The sequence below is a fragment of the Anser anser genome, assembly GCF_964211835.1.
Source record: "Anser anser genome assembly, chromosome: Z".
Taxonomy (NCBI): domain Eukaryota; kingdom Metazoa; phylum Chordata; class Aves; order Anseriformes; family Anatidae; genus Anser; species Anser anser.
Window position 1 is genome coordinate 51,284,261 of NC_139723.1, and position 23,338 is coordinate 51,307,598.

At 36.0% G+C, this 23,338-nt stretch overlaps 1 protein-coding gene across 7 annotated transcripts in view; it reads right to left on the reverse strand.

Annotated features, from left to right (window-relative positions):
* DENND4C (DENN domain containing 4C) overlaps nucleotides 1-23,338 on the reverse strand; it is a gene marked incomplete at its 3' end in the record, with an annotated part of 74,973 nt that overhangs the window by 46,176 nt on the left and 5,459 nt on the right. For all 7 annotated transcript variants that reach the window (XM_083817100.1, XM_083817101.1, XM_083817097.1 and 4 more), the window contains exon 2: nucleotides 5,348-5,675. In XM_083817100.1, coding sequence (XP_083673226.1) covers nucleotides 5,348-5,658 — 311 coding nt within the window. In that variant the 5' untranslated portion in view covers nucleotides 5,659-5,675. The remainder of the gene's footprint in view (nucleotides 1-5,347; nucleotides 5,676-23,338) is intronic.

The following is a 23,338-nucleotide window of genomic DNA, read 5'->3' on the forward strand; positions in this document are numbered from 1 at the left end:
AACAGAAGTATTAAAAACATACCATTTCCTGACCTCACACATAGTAGGGAGTTTAAGAAAAACAAACAGAACACCCATGATCCAACACCCATGGATCATTCAAAATAAATAATGTTTTTAATGATTCAGATCAAAACATTCGGAGTGATGCATGAAATATTTAACATGACACTGTATACATACAAAGTCCTCAATACGAGAATAAGTTTGCATCTACTTGTTTCAGCTTCCCAATGTCTCCCTTCAGGTTAATTAGTATTAATTGGGATAAGATTTGTTTCCTGTTTCAGCTTTTGCCCTCATCCTAAGTGCACCTTACTACATTATTTTATCAACTTCTATTCTACAACATGCTCTATCAGTAAAGTTCCATTCCAAGCAAAATGTCACCTACAGTTTCCTCTAGATGTTAGGTCTTTTATTTCTAAGTAAGACCAAGAACTCTGTTATCTCTTTGTAAGGCTGTGTGTGTAATGTTGCAAGCATAAGTTCTCTCTCTGACCAGTTTTGCTGATTTAAAATCTTGTCACCTGGTATCAGGTAACAATGCTTGGATAAGACCTTCTTGCAGATCAGTTAAAAGCCATAATCCACAGAAACTGGGCTTCTGGAAAATTATTTCAAAATAGGCACACTGTTGCAAAATTGCATAGTATGGGCCTGCTCTTCAGCTTGACTCCTCCTTGCGTTCTAACTACATTTCTGCCTTTTAGATTCCTTATGCTCTATAACTCTTTACAACAACTCTTATCTCATTTAAGAGAAGGCAGTGCACTAATGTTAGATAATAAAGGAGCTAAAATGAATACACTAGGCAGTAGGAGTGTCAGAGGTTGGATCAAACAGAGGAAAAAGATTGAGTTCTATTTTCTATTCCTACTGCCACCACTATTATTATTTATCTTAACATACAAGTGATTAGTTTCCTCTTTATTATCCTAGGCTGTTCCAAATGCCCTACTGCAGTTGCCACACGAGTGAGTTTAAGGAACAATGAAAGATGATGGCTACTGAGGACATCCTCCGTTTTCTCTTATGCTCCCTGAACTTCAGGTTCACTTTTGTTTCTAAAATATATCTCTAGTGAAGAAAAGCATTTGCTCAATCAATATTACTGTAAACACTTTCAGAAAACAGTTACACAGAATGAGATGCATCCATAGCACAGAACCACTAACTATCTAATTAAGAAATCTAGTATTTCTTAATTTACACAGTGGAAGGTACCTAACTTTAACCTTATTCAGTAAGAGAAGAACCTCTGCATTAGACAACAAATCTAAGACTCTCTCCTTATTCTCTTCCATAGTAAGTGTTACAAACAGCAAAATTACTTAGACTTTTTAAAGCATTTTTCTGTCAAGTTTTCTTCCATTTAAGAAACAAGTTCTGGAACTCTCCCCCATTCCTAATAACTGACACTCAATGAGGAGAGATCTTGTTGCGAAGTCCCACTGCACTTAAACTGAAGCAAATCTCAAATCTCATTTTTCCTGACATTCCAGAAGAGGCAACAATTATTTGGAAAAAAAGCAACAGAATGACTAGCAGCTGAATTATTTACAGTCATATAAGCTTAAAGTACTGAATTTTAGAGCTATATATATGAAAAGGATCTAATGGATCATTATTCTAGGATCAAACCTTTATTCTTCCAACTAAAAACAACCGCAGCAAATGCAACATTCAGAGGAATGGTAAATGGTTTAACTGTGTGCAAGTGAGCAGCTGCAACAGGAACTCACTACCAGCTTACAGATCCTTCAGCTTAAGAGCCAGTAGAAGAATAGGAAGGTCTGAGGATAGGAGTGAAAGAGGGTAGAAGGCACTGAAACACAGAACACAAGGAAAATGGCAGAGAATCAGTGGAGAACACCCTCATCTCCCCCCTTCCTCTAAACAGCATTTGTTTAACCTGTTTCCCTAAAAATAACCCTGAAAGAAATATATATACATATATTTATCAATAATTATTTGAATACTCAAACTGCATGATAACTCTGCTTTAAAGATATATATTAACCTATAAACACATTTATTTACAACCCTAAATAGTATATTTGCTATATAATACCATAACTGTAGATTTAATGTATTTACATTTATTTTATATTTATGTTATTTTATAAGCAGTTGTATTAAAGTAGTATATGTAACATTTACATAGAAGTTGTTTGTATATATACATATATAGGCCAGTCAGTCTCACCTCTGTGCCTGGCAAAATCATGGAGCAGATCCTCCTGGAAACTCTGCAAAGGCACGTGGAAAATAAGGAGGTGATTGGTGACAGCCAACATGGCTTCACTAAGGTCCCTTTGAATCCAAACCATTCTATGATATATGTGTATATATATAAACAGCATCTAACCATGGATTTGACCCTTCTGAGGGATATAATCTTCCTCTACTTACTACATCCATTCAGCATGTCAGCTGAATTAACAGATACTTAAGGCTCAATGCTAAAACATTATTTCACGCTTTTTTTTAACTAAAAAAAATATATTAGAGAACAGAAGAAATTAGCCTTCAGACCGTACATTTGACTTGCTTATACTACCTCTCTTGCCCAAACTCCACATTTATTTGAACATACTGAAATTTACAAAAAAAAAAGTTTGCTCTAACCATCTCTTGAATGTAGTTGCAAAACAGCAGGAGCAGCAAGGGGAAAACATTCATATGCATCACTGCTCAGAGAGAAAAGCCTGCCATTATTTGTTAGGTATAACACTCTAACTAGATCTGTGTAAAACAAAATATAGAATAAATGCTACTTGCCAAACACAATAGTTTTCCACCCATCATTTAAAACAGAGTATCTGCCCAGGAAGCTCATAGTCAGTCAACTATTTCCCTGTTTTGCTTATCAGATATTCCCTGTGAAACCAATTCCAGCATCCATTGTAAAGTTAAGGGGGACATGAAAATACACATGTACTAGCAGAGTCCCTTCCATAAAGGCATATGCTGGAGACTACCGGTTTAAATATCACTTTTAGGAATTACCCCCTCTACTAATTTTTCCTCTTGCTAAAACTTTGAATTATATGACAAAGTTCATAATAGCATGCTGAAACTCTACGCGTTCAAATCTCATTATAACAGTTATCTTGCAGTTTCAGTCACACACATGGAAAACAACTATTTTAAAATCACTGTTTCACTGAAAAGTATTAGAACACACCTTAGATAGCCAAGATGAAATGAAATTGGAATATACAAGGTTAATTGTACAACTTGAACTACGATCCTTAGATCACAGATCTTGTCACGTAACTTATCTCATTACTAAGATTTCACTACCAGTTTTTTCCAGACTGGACTGTACTTGTCAACTGGCACTCATATACTGGAGGTCAAAAGCAGAGCATGTAGGCGTTGTGCTTGACGTGCTTAAACTTACAAATGAAATTAACTAAACTTACAGGTTTGGTACAGACACATTCTTTACTTTACTTTTCAGTGCTTATTTAATAAGGAAAACCACACACCTTTCTTAGTCTACCACAACTGTAGCAGTGATGATCCCTCCCTCCCCCATCTTCTGTTTTCTTTTTATCCAGCAATTCTCATCATCCTTATCCAATCCAGAGAAGTAACGGTTCTATATAAACAGGTCAGACAATACTGCAGTGCTTCATGAGTTGTTATAGATGGAGAATTACCTCAAGATGCTAGTATCACAAAGTATAACCTTCAGCACCTCAAGACTTTGGGGGATTTTTTGATCTTGCTCCTGAATATTCATACTTAACCCAGTATTCTGTAAGTAATAAAATCAGTTCAGAGCTTCACTGTCCTCCGTCATTTATTAGGCACTAAACTTCCAGTACTCTTAATGACCAGCCACACCACTCAGTCACGTCCACTCTGCTTTTTTCCTTCTCTACAGCTTACCAGTCTAAATTCTCACTTTTTTTCAGTAGAGAAACTATATAGATATATTAATTTGATAAAACCTCAAGTATATTCATCTGACTTCAACAAATATTTGTTTATTAAGCTATATACCTCCAAAACTATTTACAGAGACACAGATGTTCCCAAACTTACTTTGCCAAAAGCAATTGCAGCAGCAACTTGCAGCCAAGCACACATGTAAGATAATACAGAAAATTGTTGACATCTCAGGAAAACAAGAAACAGAAAACTGATATTCAGATCAGCTCTACTGCTAGTACTGATTTCAGAGTTAAGAGTTACCAAATTCCACGGGGAAAAAAAATAGCTTTATACTGTAAAGACTGAATCTTACAAAAGCTGAAGAGATGATTTTTTTTAAGTTGCAAAAAGCAGTCTCAGGCACTCTAGAAATGGGCATAAAAGACTGCAATTTCAGAATTAAAGAAGTTTTGGAGATAAGTAACAAACAGATTTCTCCACAGATTTCTCCACTCTGAAAGTCCGCACTGAAAGTTTACCAAATTAAACCATAAGTTCTGATTTAGACTTCATGGAAAAAAATGTTCACATTTCTAGAGAAGAACAAAAAGGTTTTGATTTATTGGTTATGAGAGTATAATCATTAAGAATTATTGCAGGTAATCACAAGAAAATATTAAGTAATTTCATGGAATTTATAAATACCATAGACATGTTGTTGCAATACAGTAAAATATACTTCAGGTTTTCAAACACAGTACTAGTAACTCTTCAGAAACTTAAGCATCAGACAAAAAAAAGTGTGTTTTTTGGAATACAAGTCTGATTAGAGTTGTCAAGAGACTACATAATCAATCAAGTGTTTGCAGACAATCATGTCAGAACTTGTAAGCAACCTCAAAAATACTGCGATCTGACAGTAATGCAGGCTACAAGATCCTTGGTAAATGGATTATTTTTAGAACTTTATTTCAGTGTTCTACCATTTTTAAGTGGTATCTATCAGCTTGAAGTGTATTTCACATGATAGTATTTTAGTTGTCTTCTCAAGTCATCATTTCCAGATGAAACATTACAGTTTGGGTTTTGAACTATACTATTTCTATACATCAATTTTGTACTGTTTCCTTACCTTTCATAAAACTGCAGCAGGGAATTTCTCATATTTGATTTGCTCCATAATATCTTTTTAAGCTAAAACAATATCATATAATTTTAATCTAAAACATTGTAATTCCTTCTAAAAAGGCAACTTCACTAGAAGACTGACATGTTTTTTGAACTTATTTCAAAATGAAAATGCTACATGGATATAAACACAATAAACAGTATATATTCAAAGTGCATATGCTTTCAGAAGCTTTCTCACATCTGTTTTCAGCATTGTCTGTGAATAGTAAGATTTGATCATTACTGAAGGAGTAGTTACATTATTGAAGTATAGTTACAAAAGTCTCACCCAATGTCAGTAAGAGGTGGTTTGTCTCGGCCTCTCTTGTAGCAGAGAAAAAGTTCAGGGCTCTTAAGACTTCCATAGTTTAGGTTGGCTTGAAGGGCTGTAGGGGTAGCTTCAACACAGGTGTATCCCTCTGGGACAGTTTCACCAGCTGATTTAATGATCACAGCGATGTCAGTAATTGGAGCCTTTGGACCAGTTGACTTTGTTTCCTGGCGGCTTATTTCTTGGTCCAGGAGGGTTGCAGTATCTGTATCAGTGAGTCCTGCCACTACAAAATAGTCAGCCACTCGTGGACCTTTGTCTTCTATCATGGTTATGCTAGTACTTCCTGGAGAAAATAAAGAGAAAGAAATCAAACAGTCTGCTTTCAAGATAAATCCCTTCCCTAAACATGTATCAAAATTTGAAACATTTGAAGAAGGTTCAGCAAATCAAAAAATTCCATGTAGGCTTCAGAGATTTCAAGAAAATTCTAGGGAAATCCAAAACAAACTTTACTTTATGCTGCTCAAAAAGATAACTTTGTAATTTATTAGATTCCAGTTCTAGTGCCATAATAGAAATGTTTTGGCAAGAATAACATTAAATTCCTAAGTTTCTTCCTTCAAAGTTCCTAACACAGCAGCTACACAGAAAATTAATTGGCATTACCTGTTAGACCATTCAAGCTCTTCACATGCCTTAAATTAATTCAGATACCCCTAACTAAAAGCATCTCTATTTTTCTGGCATTACTTTGTGAGTAATTTCACTACAGAATCTTGCCTTTTTTTTCCTCCCCTTCAGAAGACAGAACAACTCAAAGTATATGCTCACTAGTTTATCATCTGCACATTTCATCCATTTTGTTTCATATTTTAGACCTAACAGCACAGTTTTGAGACATTCAGCTGGCAAGTATAACATCTGGAAATCATTTACAGAAATCACACATCCAAACCCACATTTCATCAGCTGATCAAGCTGTACACATCATTGCTCAGCTGCACATTCCAAATCTGGAAAGAGTTGTTCTCCCAACACCCAGTGATGTTCACTAAACATCTGATTTTAAAATACGCAATGCAATTTTCTCTTAACAGCAAAAGCGGCTGACAGACTATATTTAAATTTCACAAATACAATTACAAGTATTGGATTTCATAAAATAACTATCCTTTTAAAAGCCAATTGAGAATTATTTAAACAACAGCTACCAAGCAAAAACCTGAATAATGTCATACCCCTTCAGTGAGGCAGGGGACACCTTCTTTTAGATGCCCCTATTTCTTTCACCAGATTTCTGGGGATCCCATCTATATAGGTAAACAAGACCAGAAGTCTTGGCTTCCATCTTTGAAAACAAGCCTGCCACAACTCCAAGGTCCTAGCTACCAAGGAGTTGTGGTCCATGAACATTACTCATTAAGTGCATCAAAAATGAGAAGCATCGCATTCAAAATATGCTTACTGCCCTGATAATTGCAGAAACACTAGCCTCCATTAGCAGAAAGGTGGTTTGAGGAAAAGAGTATAAACCTATTCTCTGCAACGTGCCTTCTCCTCCAGTTCTTACTCTGTTCTTACTGAAGTCGGACAGGAAAGGTATCTTCCCCCTTTACAATTTACAAGATTTCTAAAGCTTGTTATCAAAAACATTGATTGGACAGCTGAAGAAAAAAAACAAAAACAAACAAAACCAACACAATGAGGTATTCATCCTGCATGATTACTAAGAAATGTTAGCATAAGAATACACAACTAAGGCACCAACCACTATATTGCAAGGTGCTGTAGAACAAGATGAAGGGGGGGGGGCGAGGGAATAAGACATTCATATTCATGCAAATTTGAAGTACATCTATACTGTAAATAACTCTATTTTTGGCTTTCTAACATTGAAATTACAACTTTTCAAATCCATCTGGAAGAAGAAAGCCTACACCCCTTAGAAGACTTCTCTTCTGTAATATTTTCCCACAGTAATTTTCACAACATTGACTCAGTGTTCTCTGAACACTTTGGTTAACAGCTTTTACAGGATAATCCATAAACACAGATCCTGGGAACAGACACAAAAGTGTTTGACTGCCCTGAAAATAGGAAAGCCATGGTACAGCACTAACATGACTGAGTTTTCTGGTCAATGAATAAATAAATACATAGACACATATGCATATATAATATATGGATGCCTGATCAACAGGAACAATGTAGTGTATTCTATCTCATCAACTGTTCTGTGCCTGGATCTCCTGAAGAACAATACAATGACTCAAAAGCCATAATTACTTGTTAAGCTTCTGAATGACTTTCAGCTGAACAACTCAGAACAGTTTATCCTTCTTGCCAACATAAACAACATTAAATTAATGAAAAAGCTCTTTACAGGTAAGTAAATCATCATGAAATGCGGGGATTAATGGCTTCAATTTAATCTCATATAAATTAGTGCTTCCATTAAAAAAAAATCTCTCCTTATACTGCTACTGCTCACTCCCACCTTTTCTTTCGACCAGAACCAGAGTTTGTGCAACCAAAAATGAACTGGAACAAGAACTACTCTGGCTGAACACTAACCTGGCAAAGACTGCTTAGCGTTCGACCAAAGCAGTTCTCCAGTGATTCACTGTGTCAGCACAAACAGCAGTGTAATGCCCCTTTCAGCAGCAGCACTGACTTGCACTGGATTAATCGTAAAACTGCACAGTCTAAGATATTTCAGTTTACCTCTCAGATGCCTGGACTTGTTCACAGATTTATAAAAATAAATAAGGAAATAAACCAACCTCTCCCTGCTCCCTTTAAAAGAAGGGCAAGTCCCGTGCCAGAACATCTCATATTGTGGAAAGTACTGGTTGCACTTGACATAAGTGATACCAAATTACTGGAACATGATGCTAAAAATAGCAAAATGGTTGGCATCATCTAAAGGGTTTTACTAAAAACAAAATCGTTGTTAAAATGATCCAGTCTTTTACTACCCACTCCAAGTTCACACAGCTCAGTAGGATTTTATATTTTTCTCTTAGCCATAGTTATGTTTTAGTTCATAGAAACTCTCTGTAACATGCGGCAGGTAGAAGTCAGTCACCAGACAATTCAGCTCAGAAACTTGGCACACAAGCCTTGTCTGTCAGCACAACACTGGGGGAGTTTGTCAAAATGTTCTGAGACGCTCACAGCAGTTCCCTTCCTTTTCCACAAGGATAAGTAAGGTTTCAAGTAAGCACTACAACACAGCTCTTCGAGAACATATTCTCCTATTTCAGAGAGATTTAAAGCAACAGATCTCTCAAAAGAGACCTTGAAGCTCTTAATTAAGCCATGGCCATCTTCTTAAATGCAAGATTGTATAAATGTAAATACACACTATGCTACAAATTACCAGATAGCCACCAAAACAAATAGAAACAGATCTTCTGCAGGCTTCAGTTAGTCTGAGAATATTTTGCTTTCTGAACTGCAGGAAAAAAAAAAAAGTATGACTTGTAGGGCAGCAAGATGAATTCACTGCTATTTTCCAGCATTTCTGTAATACTTCACACAAAAATTAGCAGGAACACTACTCTCAATTGACAAGGAAACAAACATACTTGCAAAGGACCTTTCATCATAAATTTTGTAGAATCATTACAACTTTTCCCCACTGAAATTTCAAAAGATACTGTCCACTATCAGTACTGTGACGTACAGAAACTTACTCATATAAGACCAATAGGAAAACTTGTAACCCAGAAAATCTAGTCATTTTTATTCTAACATCCCATTCCTCCACAAAATAATACCTAAATACCAAAAAAAAAAATCTAAAAGGAAAAACTGATACCTTGGTGATATCTTGGTGTTGGATGATGAAAGTGCAGGTAATACTGAAACAAAAGCCAACTGCCACTAAGAACGAAACCTGTGAGGTGTCAACTGGACACAAATACTTCTGGTCAATTCCATTCAAAGAGACACCAGTTTCAATATAAAATATTTAAAATATACATAATTCTATTAAACATTTTTTAAATTAAAATTGGGAATTCTGCTTTAAGAACGTGAGCAATACTGTCTGAGGAATTACAAAACTCAGTATCTGTATAGCTCCACAAGGACTACAGAGAAATGGTTAAAGTGAAGTTAGTTTCCCAATTCATTCATTGGCCACAACAGGAAAGTTTGCTATGAACAGTTCAGGACCAAAAATTTATTTTTCCATAAAATAAAATAAGAAGGCTTAATAATAGAAGATTTACTTTTAAAATTCACATGCTTCCCCTGAAGGAATTCCTACTGGAAGCAGTAGGTTTTGTAGTTGAGTAACAATACTAGCCTGCACAGACATTTTAAGGCACTTAATAAGCTCCATGTAAGTCAAGACTTCTACTCAGCAAAAAAAAAAGAGTGAAAAATTCACTTCTTTTCACTACTAAAATGCAGAAATATGGCAAAGTGATCTGGTCTTCTTCTCCCACAGTACATTTAAGGTTGAGCTTTCTAAAAAGGCAGAAGTCTTTCTAACAACTGCAGTGTAACTTTCGTGGCACTTCTATAATGTTCTATCAAAAATACAAAAACTCAGCTATCAGCTTCAATAGGTCATAACCATTTCCTTAAAGACAGATTTCAAAGTGAAATTGCCTTTGGAGAAAAGTTTCCATTCTAATGATCACTAAAACACAAACAATTATGAAAAAATTACTAAATTATTAGAAACTGCTTCAGTGTTTATTGACTGCCCCATGGTGTACCATCAGTTAGATTTTTCTTTCAATATAACTCATTGGCAACTCCCTCTATTTACAGCTAGCTAGAACCACAACAAGAAGTGTTGTTCTTGTGAAGACAAAAATTTGTGAGAGCCTATTATAAGCAGCCATGAGGAAATGAAGATGAAAAAAGTATTGCATATGTATTCTATTTCATAGCTTTTACCATACACTTAATAAGCTTTTCAATTTCAAAATGGAGATATGATTTAAAGTTCTCAATCTTCTTTTAAAGAGATCACCACAGCTGAGGACTTCTATTCTTAAATATTCAAGTTTTATTCTGTATTACCTGAAAAACATTGAAAACAGAGAATTCTCTAACTACTATTGATTTGTGGAAGGCTGCTTCAGCTACCTGTCATAATATCAGTAACAGCAAATATTTACCTTAACACTGTTGGATCCACAACTGTTTTCCCAATACTGCTTTGGATAAACTCATTAATGACATCATTTGCTTTACCTCTGTGCAAAGATTAGTTGACTATAAATAGTGGACTTAAAATTCCACATAAATAAGCACTGTCAGCACTACTTAATTTCTCAAGCATGGGATTACAGACAAATGCATGTCTGCTCATCTTAAGTGAGGAAACAGAGTAAAAAGGAATACCAGCAAACTTAGTATACAAAAAAAAAGAAAAAGATTTCCTAGAAATTTTCATTTATTTTCTATTACATGTCAAAAAGTTGCTAAAGAAAATAACAACACTTGTGCAAACATTTTAAAATCTATTTGCAAACTCAGAAACTACAAGTTCAACCTTTATTTCCTTGTTTCATTTTAAAATAGCATTTATAGAAAGTAAAATTCCTTCTGAAAACAGTATCAGAGATGTAAGATCCATTAACTTTACCCAAAGTTTAGGCCACCTCATTTATTCTTGAAAACAACATACTATTAAAAGGTTCTTTGTAATGATGCCAGGAGGGGCATCTGGCAGAGACACACTTATTGTCCCAAAAGTTTTCAAAGTATTTCACAAAGCATATAAAATACACTTTGGACAACCACACAACAAACTCCCAAGTTTATACCAAATAGCATTGTGCAAGGCAGATACACTGTCAATTCAGGAACAAGAAGCAACACAACCATGAAAGACTAACTGCACTCCAGCTAAGGTGTGCTTTTTGATCTATGAACAGAACGTTTGCAGGTATCTTATTTTCAGGATTAAACTGTTATTACTCCACCACACTGCCCTGACGCCACATGAGCCTATCGTGTAGAATCAAAAAACTTGGGCGTTTATAAGCCAACCTCTAATGCACAGTTTAGACCTGCTCAAAAAAGTGGTGGAAAAAGTGAAACATTGTCCTCCACTTTCCAGGAACCTTCATCTTAGCAGAGACAAGAGGTCATTTTTGCATTTTTTCATTCCTAAAAAGTGACACAACTTATGACATAACTTACAAGATCTTCCTTTGAAATAAAATGACATAAGTCCAGAATTCTTAGTACAGGTCTACCCTCACCCTAAAATGTTAGTACTGAATTATCCTCTAAAATTTGACTGGAAAGACAGTAAAGCTTTTTGTCAAGAAGACTTAAAGAGGAAGCAAGCTATATAAAGCTGCAAACAGCAGCAACAAGCGAAAAAAATGTTTGTCAGAAGGACAAATCTGATAATTTACATACAAATGTAATACTTATACCCGACACTACTAAGGAGAAGCTATTCTTGGAAACGTATGTGTATGCACTCACTTTAGAGTAAGAATATCCACTCCTGAAGTGGGTTCAGAGGTAGTTGTCCTCTGCTTATGTGCAGGCAAATCCTTCAGTGATTGCTTGTTCCCTCCAGTTTATTCATATAAGTGGCACAAATGTTGGTATCTCAACACACACAAAGACTAAAATGAAGTTATGCCAAGAGTGTGTAGATATAAAAAGTTTGTTCTGAAGTGATCTCAAAAAAAAAAGTGTAAGACTCACTAGGCCGACTAGAATAATTTTACATGGAAAAAACAAGGTGGTGTTAAAAGACCCTTATTTACTATTCTGAGAACACTACTACCTCCCTAGAAAAATTACTATGTATAATAAACACAAATTGAATTTTAAAAGTTCTTCCAAAGTTTACTTTGTACTCAGTAAAAAGCCTGTGAAATTAAGTTGAACTTTGTTTTATAAAACTCAGTTTCAAAATTCAAAGCAATTGTCCCCTAGGAATAAATGAAATCAGATTAGCAATAGCCTAACATCTGAGAGAAATCACTTAGTTTTAGAGAAAAAGCACATGCAAATCTTCCAGCAACCAAAAAGTTAAATTCACTGCTTACTAATGCAGTGTAATTACATTATGTTATACAATACGTCCTTGAAAAAGCTGAAGACTTGTAAGATAGACCAAATCTTTCCCAAAACCTACCACCTTTCCTTTCACCACCCACATGAAGAGTCATAACTGTGATATTCTTGACCCTAAACAGCATGAAGCTGCATCAGGGGACATTCAGACAGGTGTTAGGGAAAGGTTCTGCACTGAGAGGGTGGTCAGGCACTGGGACAGGCTCCCAGTGGGCAGCGGTCACAGCACTGAGCCTGCCGGCGTTCAACAAGCAACTGGACAACGCTTTGACACAGTCTGATTTTGGGGTGGTCCTGTGTGAAGCCAGGAGTTGGACTCGAAGATCCCTGTGGATCCCTTCCGACTCAGCGTCTTCTATGATTCTAAATCACAAAAATAAAACGACAGCTTTTCAGCCTATTTTCAATATAATCAAAGTCCAGAAATGTAATTAAATGAAAATACTGATGAACCGATGGTCAAAGAATTGAAAGTTTAAAGGTATTTCTGCAAGTGATAAATGACTAACGCATGACTTTGCAATCTATTAAATTTACTTCTATCCTTTTTCAGACGCTAACAGTATCAAAGAATCACAAAGAATAGAAACTGCTTACTATTTACAATTTACTCAATTGTAAATGACTGAAGAACTTATAAAAGATGGCATAGTTTTCTCAAAACAGAAAATATTTTTGTAACAAGACTGCAAAGGAAATAAGTTTCATTCCAGACTCAAGAATAACTTCAGCATTTTTTGTGGACTGTGGTTGAAAGATAGATTTTGGAGGCAACCAGCCTACACGATTAAGACTTTTAAGCATAGATGTTAAACACAACTCAGGACTTCTACATAAATGCTCTGTCTTGTAAATGAATTATACTTGGCTATTGGCAGTAAACAAGTTAGAAGAAAAATGTACATGCATTCTACCCTCTGGATTTATTCCTAAAATGAGCTGGCTTGAAGATCAGGAAAGATACTGGATTCACCAAACTAATTTAAAAGACAGAGACTCTAGTGGTTGGATACAAGGCAGTGTGTCAGGAGGTCATCTGCAACACTTGGAAAATTTGCTGGCTACAATCCAAGTAACAGAGAAAATTTAGCATGCTTTTTCAACCAGTGTGCTAGGCAAAACTTCATAGACCCCACAAAGACTACCATAAACAATCAATTCCCCATTATAGAACTTAAGCTATGTAACCAAGTCTTTATTCTTGTAATTTCTCCATTATTTCCAATGAACTAATCAGTAGGGAGAAAAGACATGGGAAGTTTATTTACCTTTACGAACTTTCAAAAAGAAATGCTCCTTGCCGTAGTACAGAAAGGGGAGAGATCTGGTTATTCTTCTTTACTCACACAGACATTTATTTTATGTTGTGCTGAGAGTAAACGATGTTAGTTGTTATGGAACAGGAAGAACAGTTTGTTTCCCATTTGTATAAAAGAATCTTCACTGATGCTGCTTAAATTTCAGCTTTACACCACAGCAACTAGTCCAGAATTCCTTTTAAAGAGTCACTTTGGTAATGTCTCTGATTCACATTAAAAGCATTACACAACAAACACACATTAGGGAGTTTAAATATGTAACCAGCAAGACAACTGTTCTTCCTGAGATAAAGTGGCAACAGCTACTCTAAAACTGAAAATGGAAATAAGTTAAAATAAGATTTATAAATGTCTTTGAAGAAGCTAAATCACTGTCATACACAGCAAAGAAGTACAGCTAGGATACACTAACCCTTCAGCTTGCCCCCGCCCTTCCACTTCAAATGCCAAAGTCTTTAAGTAATATTTCACAGCAGCTGTAAAGATAAAGGCTTGACAATATTCGTGTGAAGAAGTTACTTTGGACAGGAGAAGGCAGAACCTTAGGGCCTGAACTTAGCAAGTTTGACCGCCAGTGTGGAGTTGGACACCCAAGAGTTTTATCTCTAGGGCCATCTATTAAAAAAATTAAAAATAAAAAAAAAATGCAATACAGTTGTGAAAGGACTGAAACTACTATTGCTTATAAAGTTTGTACTAAGACTATAAATACAAATTATTATTTTATTTTTTATTTTTTAGAACTTGACAGAGGTGGAATTGCATCAACAATATTGCATTGACAATACAATATTGCACCAACAGTACTGCTTTCTTCATTTTTTTGAATTATTTCCTAGTTGTATTTCATACCCCCAGGAAGCACACAGTGAAGGCAGTTCTTATTATTAACTGTATTCAAGAAAAGAGAATGATTGCTTTTGTTTTATATGCCTCAGATTTAGTCTTTCTTTAACTGGATTTTAAGAGGTATAAGTTAATAATCGAAGTCACTTGGAAAAGCAACCAGGAATGTAATCATGGACTATACTTGGCAATCAAAACCTGTTTGAGTGTTTTTTGTTTTTTTTTTTTTTTAAACACAAAATATAGATGTGATTCTAGCACATGGATGTACCCACATAAGCCCTAAAGCGTAAGCAGCGTATGCAAATAGTCACCAATGCTGCAGTTTAAGAACCAGAACGTACTGGAGCATACACAAGTTCTGGAAGAGCTTGGGCTCCAGCTGTTTGTCCATCCCAACATATCTTCACTAATATCACTCACATCAGCATGCTTTTCCATACATTGCCCTTCCAAGCAAGCCCATTTGTACTCGGACAAGCACACAACTCCAGCCCATACATCCAAGTTTGGTACAAGTGTAACAACATAAATCAGGCCTTACACATGCATCACAGGTGATGATTTAAAACTACTACAAAGCAAAACATTATAAATTGGAATATTCAACAATGTTGAACTAGTTCATCCTAAATGATGCAGTTATCAAACACGTAAGTGTCGTTAGTAACACACAGGGAAATCGCATAGACATGTCTACATGAGTTCTTCAAAGCACACTTTACTACGTGTTAAGAACACACCACGTCTATTAACAACAAAAGGTAAAGTAATGTAGCGTATCATTAATACTGACCAGGACTAAAACAGAAAAAAAATGTAGTCCACTGTTTATTAGCTGCATACAATCTGCAACAGAAGAAAAATAATTCCTAGATGTGCATTTAAAGACTCTCTTTTTGGAATGCATAATACATTGTCATAAATCATGAAATGTAACAGCAGTTACAGTCTCTTGATTAAATCACAAGATCATTTAAAAATCCAGAGTTGCAAAAATAACTTCATAGACATGCAATGCCCCACTTTCTACCTGTCTTAACAGAACCAGCTGTGGAACAAGAATGGTAGCATGTCACCCGAGACTGGGTCTGAACATGCACATATGCAAATAGAGGACCATTCCTTCATAACAGTTTTCAAGTAAACATTTGAGAATGCCGTGGTTGCACAACTGAAGGACCTTACAAGCTACAAGCTGATTATCTCATAGAAGTCTATATTACAATGAAAAGCAAATTTAAGGAAAAGGTGAAAACAAAAGGCATGTCTATTTAATGAATTATTCCTATGGCATGGCCTTTTATCAGGTAATTGAACTTCATCCACAAAACAAGCTGGGTCAAGGCCTGGTACTGCAAATAATAAAAAAATGACTTTTTATGCTAGACTGTTGGAAATTTGCACATATTCAAAGGAGAACAAAAGTTAACTCTGTACTAGCTGGTTGTGTACCTGATTGCTTCCCATGCATAAAAGTCAGGCATAAAATGAACGCAATGAACTTGGCAGGGAAGTTTTCTAAAGCCTTCAAAGTAGATTAGGGCATTACAGTAAGAAGATAACAGAAAAATCATATCAAACCACCTCTTGTAAAAAATTCCTATGGAAACAAAGGCACCAAGCCTAGAAACAATTAGATCAAACTTGCCTTCCCTCCCCACCCTCACTTGTAGAAGAGACGGTTAAGCAACATAGTTCTGCGAACTGTGGATGTTTGAGAACAAAACCCCTTTTGTGTTAAGCTTCTGAAATACTAGAAAATAAACTGCATTTTACAACTTGATGAAACACAAAAACCCAGCACCAAATTAGCAGACATACTTAAAACCCAAAGACCAAAGGCTAAAACACCACAGGTGGGGAAAATAGTATCTTTTTTTTTTTTCCACACTTTCAGTTTTCATAACATTTAAGATGGCTATACACATCAAGAATTCTTTAAAACTTCACTAGGGCAGGCATTTGGTATCTCTGGCTATTATTGACGTTTTCATGAGCACCACTAACAAATACATCACTTGTATAATGGGAAACAGGTGCCTCTACTCTCCCAATGTAGTTTTCCTTTTCAGCTTCAAGCTCAGCTTGAAATGACAGAACGGTGGGCTTCATATGAAGAACGGATGGTGAGGAAATGAACTCAGTTTTGTAAATCCACTATTGTAATAAGTGATAATTACCTAAGTCGCTAATTTTGCGAGGCGCATATATATATATATATATATGCACACACTGCCATTTAAGCATCAATTTTATTATTGAGAAGTCTAATAGCTTTTCTGGCCTGTTCTAGGAATAAATAGAAGCCATTTAAAAATAATTTTACCCGTGAACAAAATATATTATTGTTCTTCATTACCCTGAATTTTCCTTGGATTTTTATTTTCCTGTCCTCTGTGCAATTCCTTGGATTGCTTGAACAAAAATAATCAAAGCAAGAGAGGAAACGTCACAAGTTTTCAGCTTTAATAAATTGGAATTATTCTGTCAAGACAAAAATAAACTACTGAAAACATCATATTTGAAATGAAAACACCACATTTTTTTTAACTGTGCTTTTGAGCACAGATTTTTTTTTTGAGATTGCCAGCAAAACGAGTTACTGTTGCTGCAAAACTGTGAGCCAATGATATTATGATATATAAGCTTGTGTCAAACACAGCAATGCTTTCAGAAGTGAAGTTGTGCAGTAACAGCTTGAACAGCTATTTATGAACTACAAGTGACTGAAAATGACACTCGGTTAACAGACCCTGTGATCCAGGATGGTCACGAGTGTGAAAATGCCACTCAGGAAAATCTTACTTTGAAGGGATTGGGGCAGTAAGAAATAAAACCTACTCCAGTCTCTCTCTGCCATACTCTATAGTTCGTTTTTTCTATTGCATAGTAATTCCAAGTTGTCCAGTGGTATAAAAATTGGAGTGGTTACAGACTGTGAGGCCAAAACACAAATTCTGAAGTGACCTACAGGGACTGGTAGAGAAACAGCTGGAATCAATGAAAGCAAGTTTGGTACCAGTAAATGAAGTTCTATTGCCAAGGACAGAAAGCAGAAATGGAAAAGATGTGAGAAGGGAAGAATGATAATCAGCAAGCAGTTCAGCTATACTCATTTAATAAACTAGTCTCATCTTGTTTTATCGGTGTTGCATCCAAACTGTTCTTTCATGTAACAGAAGATAACTACTCCAGACACTGGGCAGGAAGAGTCCAAAAGAAAGAATTAATAATAAAAATATTATAAGAAGATTAATAAGAAAGATAACAATACTAATTCTCAGAGCAAAAAAAGTACATTATAAAATGTACTTACTGCCCAGTTGCAAGCTTTAAAGGTTAGCCATGCTCAGTATTATGTAATGACTGAAACATCTGCAGCCCTGGAAACATTCTTTGTTAGAGAAGGCTTTCTGTAATTGGAAACTCTGTTGGAGCAAAGCCAAATATAGTAGCCTGAAACAAAAATAAAACAGTAAAGAAAAAGTCAAGAGACAATAGTCCAGTGGTTACATGCCCTCTGGGAGCCCAAAATCTCCTAGACTTTTTTTGGTAGCTTCTTGGGCCTTTTTTTTTTTTTTTTTTTGAGCGGGCAGGGCTGGACTGCGTTTTGTTTTTGAGAAATCGAAAGGAGAGTGGAAAAGATGTTCTGTTTCAAATGCACTTCAGAGGTCACCCACAAGTTCTGTTTACCAGGCACTTGAAAGTTAAGTATTAGCATTGAAACTATTTTGCCAGAATCTAAAGAGATCACAGAATCATCCTTCAGTTTCATTTCTGTTAATGGTCCACAACACAATCAACCAAATGCTTCTTGAAATCTCCGTAAGCAGGGCTCCACAGACCTCGAGTATCTCTTTCACTGGCTTTGAAGGAACACTGACTCCCTCATTTTTATCTTTTGGGGAAAAAATGGTGCAGGAGGCTGCAGATTGTCATTCTTCTCTTCAGATCTCTCCTCTGACATCTTTATCGCATCAAACACAAGCTCCTTCGTCCACACTTCCAGAGCTTCGGAGCCTATCCCCACCCCACTAAACACCCCCAGTTATCAAGAGGATGACTCGCATTTCTATTTGGCCTATGACAGCAGCCTCAAATCACTCAGTTTCACGTCAGCATTTTCATTCTCTGCTGCTTTTCAAGCTTGGCAGGAGTTTATTAACACTTCAGAAAGTCTGTCTTTTAATCCTCTTGCCAATTTCTCATTAAGAGACACTCTTTTGCCAAGATGGCTTGAAAAGGCCCAAACCACATGCTTGATGGAAGTTAGAATATTCATGTCTTTTGTTTTATGTTTCAGCAGTAAGGAGCCTAGTGGAGGAAGTGTCTTTTTGTTCTTCATGCAGCACCAGCCATATCACAATCTTGATCTGCAGCATGGTTTTGCAGTGAGGGTTTGCACTAGCACATCTGCAGCAAACGCGGAAAGAGTATGAGCTAGGCCTCAGAGTAACTCTTCTGCAAGGCGACCTGTGAAGTGGCTGAGGTAATGAAGTTACTACAAACACAAATCAAGCGTAAAAAGCTTAGGCAGGCGCGTAATGCCTGAAATTGTGTGCCTTCAGTTTTCAGAACTGCTTCCTGCATTGTCAAACGTTACAGCAAAACCTTCTGAAGATAAGCCCTTTGTTTAATATTTAACGTGTTCTTCCCGTTCCTAGATAAATGATAATAAAAAAACGGATCACAGCAATCTCAGGATGTACAGTAACAGCCAAGAATTGCCTCCCATGCTTTTTCTAACTTATTTTAAAGGATATTCACAAGAAGACCCATGCACCCGCACTCCAAAACTCCAAAGGCCAGATGAAAGGGACCAAAACCACCCAGCAGATATGAAAGGGATCTCGATATTAAAAGTATGGAAATAGAAAAATGTCTACAAATAAGTCATCAAGTTAAATGTGTACCTTCAAAGCATACATTAGAAGTGACTCAAACTCTTCATTATGACTATAACTCTTCCTCCAGAATAAACATGAAAATATTGCCAAAGTTTGTTCTGACAAAAGTAATTTTTATTCATAGGCTATATTCTATGGAAAACCCAATGTATATTTTCTCATTTTTTTAATGCTAAAACGATCAGTCACACGTGAGGCAACAAAAACATCTCATTTTTACCACAAACTCATCACGAAACCAAAAAATCTTTTCCCCCTTTCTGAATTCCACAATATATTTTAATAAACTTACCCTTCCATCTCTTGAAAGCCCTTAGTTACCAATCCTTGTTTCTTGTTGTGCTCACTTATATACCTGAACATTTACTCAGGAGAACTGAGTATTTGAATCCTCTAAAGCCTGAGTGTATGGCAAATGCGAGATTATTAGAGTACTGAAATGACATTGTTTATTATACAAACTCCTGAAGAAAACAGTCATGAAAGATTATATATTAGAAAGATACTACTACTTGCACAGATGAATGTATCAGTAAATATTTTCCTCAAGCAATTAAAAAAAAAAAAAGCTGTTGAAGAACAGCAAACCTGAGATTCTTTCTGTCATTAAATCCTATCATTCACCAAATGGCAAGTAAATGTGTAGGTTGATTACACATATTTTGACTTTCCTTATAATATTATCATCTAACACTCAAAATATCTATGCTGTATGACTCAGTGGTGGAGTTCTCAGGCAAGACATCTACAGGAAAGTGATTATATACAGACTTTAAAAAAGTAAGATTGCTTAAGTCAGATCTTACAAAGAACATACCAACACAGACAAAAATCAGGGAAGAAAAGCTTATCTTTAAAAAAATCAGCCAACATTACAAGCAGTATCCAACGTATCTGCCTAAAAATCTGGAAAATATCCATTCAGAGAACCTAGAAGTTACATACGATGGGATTCTGAAAGCATTCTGAAAGCAAAGTTGAGTATTAAATCATACTCTATTGTGCACAGCGTGGATTTACTGTTTAATCCTGTTGTGCCCCTCATCCTATTGTTATTACCCTATTTGAAATAGCTATTTCTGTCAAAGTTTAACATATGAACTTGTCTTTAAAGTGCTTATGTTAACATATGCACTCCTATTTAAAATGCTGTTCATGCATGTTTTTATGTAGTTAGTAACTGCTTTAGTAACTCATTAAAAAGAAAGGAAGTATGTCCCCTTAGAAAAAAAATATCTGTTTTGTTCCTTAAAGAAGGCTATGGCAATTGTGGATGTAATTTACTATTGCTAGCACTATTTCTAACTAAATCATCTAGGAAGGGTCAAATTCAATTTAGACGACTGATCTCTTTCTTGTTTTTCTCAAAGCTGTTAAAAAATTCAAACAGACAACTTTTCCCAAGATTTGTTTCCCTGCACAACTTACACAACAGCACAGACCCATCACTAAAGCCAATGCCTAGTTGCAGTGGCATACACACAAGTATGAGGCTACATTCAGGGTGGACTGAAATTCAAAATTTCTCACTTTGCAAAAAAAAAAAAGTATGCCAGCTGTCGCAACCCATTCCCTGTTGTATACAACTGCATACAGCAGTGGAACATGCTCTTTCTCCTCCACTGATACTGCTCCACCATGCAGTTACCTAACATGCTGCTGTCTGCAGTAAGATGCAGGTTGGCCAACAGTTACATAGTGAGAGCATTTCAGTCCCCGCTCAAAAGAAAGGAAATCACACAGACCTCTGTAACACTGTTTTAATGCCTTCAATTCTGAGATTTTTTTTCTCTTCTCGCTCTGTCATTTGTTGACAGGGTGAGGGCAGCACCAACACTGAGCACTGACAAAAAGACTAGGAACGCAAACAGAGTCATCTGCAATAACTTTGAGCTTACCAACCTGGACAACTCAAAAGCGAAGTACTTTAACGCAGATGTTCAATCCAGTCTTCTACCCTTTGAGGAAAGTCAACACACAGAATAGAGGTGTGAAAACTCTTCAAGGATTAAAAAAGCTGGGTAGGATGACTAAATGTTCACAGCAAAACCTGAAAAATGTTTTCTTCTGCAACTCAGAAGAGCTTTCTGTTCATTACAAAGTCAGTAACAACCGAACAAAATACACTACTGAATAACACCATAGCTTTTTTTTTAAAAAAAAAAAAAAACAGTGAAGGGGAAAAATAAATAAATATACAGATAGATAGATCACCAGCAGTATGATCTGCCAAATTTGCCTGAAATATTGTAGGCCATGTTTCAAGCTTTGGGGCATTTATAGCACAGGTAAAATATCTCCAATGCCAAAAAAGAATTTTCACTTCTGTTGAGCAAGCATACCAATTAAGGATGAGATTTTTTAAAAGGTTCAAGAGACAAAAGGCGTTTGAGGCTCAAAGCACAATTTCCCTTCTTGGATTTGTTCATCATCTGGTTATACAGCTAGGAAAGCAGTCTAAAGTTAGAGGAACGACTTATTTATAGATTTTTTTTTTCCTCCAACCAGAATCAGTTAGTTCAGAGAGATTAAGAAGCAAAGGTTTTGAGGTTAACAGTGCAAACAATGTACGTGTACTGTGAATCTCACAGAAGAAAGGATAAAAACTATAAAGATGACTACGTGCAGCATTTGTTCTGTTTTCTTTAAATTAAACTGAAATGTCATATTAGTCATTACATTCATGGTGAATGAGTCATCATAATCCAAAGGAACTTAAGGCCTTCACATGTAATTATCTTACAAGATGACATCTACAGCAAAAGTTAGAAACAGAAAGGCAATGAAGTATATATACCAGAGTTTGAAAAAGACACTGCCTTTTTAAGGAAAGCAAGAGACACATACTATGTGTTTTTTGAAACAGAAACTATCTCTTTGGTTTACCTATTCCTGCACAACTTTCTCCTTTGTTTACTAAGCATAATGTTAATGGCTTAGTTTTTCCCTAGAAGAGTTGTACCAGCATAGCCAGGAGTGAAAAAAAAAGAAGTCTTTTCAGAGACATACAGGTATTATGGTATAAGCCCCCGAGCAGGTACACCACCATCAGCAAAACCAATTTTTTGTTTGCAAAGCTTGTTTCTGTTTATGACTTGTGATTTTCTTATACTAGTGAGGCTTCCAGTTTGCTTATGTAGTTCATTAGTATAGAAAGCATTAGTGATGCTCTTCTCCTATTTTGTCCAGGGAACAAACCAAAAAAAAGATAGTGAGAATGACTCCTTCAAGCCTAAGACAAAACCAAGAGGGGAAGTAAAAAAATAAAAATAAAGAGTTAAGTAAGAATGCATCCCCAAGGTTATGCGTAATTTTAAGGTCAGAAAAAAGTCTAGTCTTTCACTGCTGAGTCTAACTGCAAGAATCAACTTCAAGAGTCAAATTAATGTTGTATGGGTGACTGGTAGACTTTCTTTATCTGGTTTAATCAGAACTCTGAGAAAACAGTCATATACCTATGCAGTTAGGAAGTTCTCCCTTTTATGTCCTGCTTACCCTCTAATATTCAGAACTGCAAACAAACCTGGATGAGGCATAATGCACCAGTAAAACATTTTAAAATTCTACTCAGTTCATTAACAAACCACATCTGTGCATCACAGTGGCTCATGGTTTAGAAAGCTTACAAGAAAGTGACTTTATTCTTCCTCCTCCTGCTAGATCCAAATTTTAATTTGTAGATGTTTCTGGGACCTGTTCAGAAAAGAACACCTGACCTCAAATGGTTAGCTTTCCGAAGTTCCTTCTACAGGACCTGGAAAGAGAAGCTTCAAAGGGTAATTCAGAGCAGCTACAGTGAGGCTTTTACTGGAAATTGCTCCCTAAGAAGTAAGCTGTGAACAGCAGAGGAAGAAGGGAGCCAA